This window comes from Poecilia reticulata, linkage group LG8 (assembly GCF_000633615.1).
Source record: "Poecilia reticulata strain Guanapo linkage group LG8, Guppy_female_1.0+MT, whole genome shotgun sequence".
NCBI lineage: Eukaryota > Metazoa > Chordata > Actinopteri > Cyprinodontiformes > Poeciliidae > Poecilia > Poecilia reticulata.
In genome coordinates, this window is record NC_024338.1 from 5,293,389 (window position 1) to 5,297,302 (window position 3,914).

The 3,914-nt window shown below is 44.4% G+C and overlaps 1 protein-coding gene across 7 annotated transcripts in view; it reads left to right on the plus strand.

Annotated features, from left to right (window-relative positions):
• caskin1 (CASK interacting protein 1) overlaps positions 1 to 3,914 on the plus strand; it is a 107,871-nt gene that overhangs the window by 99,233 nt on the left and 4,724 nt on the right. For 6 of the 7 annotated variants that reach the window (XM_008415294.2, XM_008415296.2, XM_008415300.2 and 3 more), the window contains 4 exons: positions 141 to 242; positions 1,120 to 1,258; positions 1,678 to 1,830; positions 1,990 to 3,194. In XM_008415294.2, coding sequence (XP_008413516.1) covers positions 141 to 242; positions 1,120 to 1,258; positions 1,678 to 1,830; positions 1,990 to 3,194 — 1,599 coding nt within the window. The remainder of the gene's footprint in view (positions 1 to 140; positions 243 to 1,119; positions 1,259 to 1,677; positions 1,831 to 1,989; positions 3,195 to 3,914) is intronic. The other variant, XM_008415295.2, reaches the window with a different exon arrangement.

A 3,914-nucleotide genomic window follows, 5' to 3' on the forward strand; every position in this document is an offset into this window, starting at 1 on the left:
AATGCAATCGAAATAGGATCTTAACGCACTTTTGGGTGTGTGTGTGTGTGCGTGTGCGTGTGTGTGTGTGCGTGGGTGTGTGTGTGCGTGCGTGTGTGTGTGTGTGTGTGTGTGGGTGTGTGTGTGTGTGTGTGTGTTAGGATCTGACAGCTATCGGAATCACCAAACCTGGTCACAGAAAGAAGATTACATCAGAGATCAACAAGCTGAGCGTCACAGAGTGGCTGCCAGAGCAGAAACCTGTGAGTAACAGCCTTTCTTTTGATAGTTATGTTTTTTATTATCTATTTTTTTTATTATTTTATGCTTTGATGCTTTTCAAACTAAACTGATTAGATTGTATATTTCAACAAGGTTTTTAATCTGGTTACATAAAGGTTGTCATCATAAGTAGAAAGTAGCACACTTGTTTTCTGAACATAGAGGGTGAGGTATATGTTTTCATACTTTTCACATTACTTGTCATGTTACAACTAACAGCTTGGAAGGAACCAAATGAATTGGTTTTTTTAAATTAATAAAAATCTGAAATGTGGCTGGAATTTCTATTAAAAAAACCCAAAAGGTATTATATCTCTTATTAGCTTTCCATATATAGAAACAACATAAGCGCTGTAGGCTGAGTAGGTTTTGGTATTATATGGTATTACATTGTTAATAAGCCAGGGTTTTGTGTTTTCGTACTTATTTTTAGAATTTGTCACAGTGAATTGCGGCTCAATCAAAACAAAATACAGTCACACAATGATGTTCAAGAATAATGATCTAGATTGATGAATGCGGGATCAAGAATGACGGTCAAAAGAAAAGTTTGCAATAAAACTCTCACCCAGCTATCTGTTAGCCACGCCCATCTCTGGTAAATGACATGTGACCCCGCCCCTTGGTAATCACCTGAGGTGTAGGAAAACATGAACAAGTCGCAAAAGATTTTTACTTATAAAATAAAATTGGAAGCTGTGTTAATTTTTTCTTCCTCTTTACAATTACTGTATTGGCTGCTTTCTTTTGCCCCATCACATAAAACGCCAATAAAAACACACTGAAGTTTCTAGTAATATGACAAAATGTTTAAAAGTTAAACTGAGACTGAAACTGTCTGATCCACCATGAATCCAGAGCAACCTGGGGGAATGGTTGTCGGCCATAGGTCTGAGCCAGTACCACCAGGTGTTGGTGCAGAACGGCTACGAAAACATCGACTTCATCACGGACATCACCTGGGAAGATCTGCAGGAAATAGGCATCACCAAGCTGGGTAAGATATGTTAGCATTTTTCAACAATCTATGTTTTCATTCTGGTGTTTTGAAGACTTTATGCTGAGGCGTTCATGTACAACAGATCTCTGTAATCTAAAATAGGTACAAATATTGCTAATTAAAATTAGCATTGTCAATTTGCCTTATAGTATCTTACAGTTTCAGCTGGGTGGCCTTCTGTAAAGGCTGTGCAGGTTAACCGGTTACTAAAGAGTTAAAGGAATATTTAAATAAGTAGGTTTTGTTCTTATAGTATTTTTATTAAACTGAACCGTAACGCCAAGCTCTAAGCACATGTTCCAAGATGCTGGGATCAGGTTGATCAACAATAAAGGAGAGGAGCACGACACCATTACCACACGGCTGCACAATGAGAACTTTGAGGTGACATTAACATGTTAATGTTCATGTTAAAGGTCACCAGAAGAAGCTGATGTTGGCCGTGAAGCGGTTGGCTGAAATGCAGCGCAGCTCAGATGGGCGGGGCTCCCTTCGAAAGAAGCCGCCACCAATCACACAGCAGCAGGAAGTCATCTCCATGGACAGCCCGCCTCCAGATGGTGAGCACGGTAAAAATAGATTTTAGTTTGTCTTAGCGTCTTAGTTTCTTTTAAGCTGCCTTGAGGTCTAGCCATCACAGAAGACACAAGGCCTTTAGAACAACACCCAATCACTCCTGTATCCTAGGCAACTAAGAATTACTAATGAAAATCTCATTCTCCTTCCAGAGGTCATAATGTCTCCAAAGATGAGTACCTTCCAGGACAGTGAGTTGAGCTCAGAGCTGCAGAATGCCATCATTCACCCAGGTCAAGAGGTCAGAGTTCAGCGAACTCGCACCCTAAGCAAGGACCATGATGACGTGATTACTGGAGGCGGTGGGCCGCCGAAGAAGGAGGCACGGACGGTGAGGCAGCAAAGCAGCCAGGGAAGCTCCTCGTCCCACAGAGGCAGCGTTTCATCGCAAGGAAAACACCGTCATTCTCACAACCAGCCAGCACCTCCCTACACACCACCGCACACACCCACCAAGACCAGGACTTCATCCTCCTCTTCCACCTCCTCCATTCAGAGCAGCGCTTCCCCACAGAGCAAAACCAAACCATCACCCCCGGCAATACAAGGGGAGCAACCTCTGCTGCACTCACACCAACCTCAGTCTCCAACCCACCGTGGAGCCCCGTGTCAAATCCCCCAGCAGCAGCAGCAGCAGCCGCAGCCTCAAGTTCAGCAGCATCAGCCCCATCCTCATCACCACCACCCACAGACGCAGGTAATGGAGGTCAGAGAAAGCCCACAGCAGCAAGTTCCACACCTCTGCCTACCCCCCGAAGCTGAACTGGAAGAGGATGAGGGAGCAGAACCTTTGGCCCTCAAGAAGAAACGTGCCCACAGCCTCAACCGATACACCGTCTCAGACGGGGAGTGTGATGAGAGAGTAGGAGGTGGAGAAGGAGGAGGAGGTGGAGAAGAAAGGGAAACAGAAGTAGCAGTAGTTCAGACCTCTGTGACTGCGAGAGCGGACGGAGTGAAATATGCTACAGTGACCCACCGTGTGAGCCGCAGCCATTCAGTCCGCAACCAGGAAAAGACTGCCGGCCGCAGTCACACCCAATCCTTCGCTTTGCGTCAGAAGAAGAAGGGTCCTCCACCGCCCCCGCCCAAACGCTCAAGCTCTGCCATCTCCAGCTCCAACTCCAACTTGACGGAGGCAAACACACAGCAGCAGACACACACCACCACTGGGGGGATGCTGGATGTGCCTTACCACCAACAGCGGAGGGCCAGCGACCTGGGGGTCTCCGTGGAGACGGCTGCAGTGGCAGTGGAGACCAACAGCATGGGCAGTGTGAGGAGCATCGCTGCCATGTTAGAGATGTCTTCCATAGGGGGCGGGGCCAAAGGCATGGCACTGCAAAAGAATTACCTGCAGGTATACATCTGCCTCTCTATAGCAGATTACTTATAATGTTTTGGAAAAACATTGATAATTTTTGACGGGATTTGCCATGTTGCAACTGGTGACGGCCAGATTGGCTGGCAGTGGTGCCTTCAACATATTTTCTATTTCTTTTATGCAGGTAGAATCATTGGGAAATTTGTGACCCCTTATGTTGAGTTGGTTCCTCCTCCTTGCTGCAGGTTTATATCTGCAGGAAGTAGACGTATATCATTGGATCGCTAAGAATGAAGAGACCAAAATGTAACATTTTGATCTCTATCAAAAATTCTATGTGTAAGGATAGTCTGAACACACCATGGTATTCATTGGGGTTATGGATTACAACTGACCTTGAATAACTGAAATTTGCAAATACTTGAAAGATGCTGGAAAGATGCTTATATTTGCAGGTGTTATTAGTTCAAGCACCAAATATGCCTAGTAGAAACTGTCTTAACAATACCACAGAAGCTGACATCTTTCTTATCTCTGCTCTTTAGGGTGTCTAATCAGCACCAAGTTAAATGAATGGTGCTCCTGGATAGCCTGCTTTGCAAATGACAGCCAATAGCATGTTAAGTAGCAGAGCGTTTTGGTAATTCATATGGTCTATGAAAATAATCCATTGAAGTTTGTAGTTATGTGACAAAATGTGGAAAAGTTCAAGAGTTATACAGTTATATATACAATATACAAGATATATATATATAT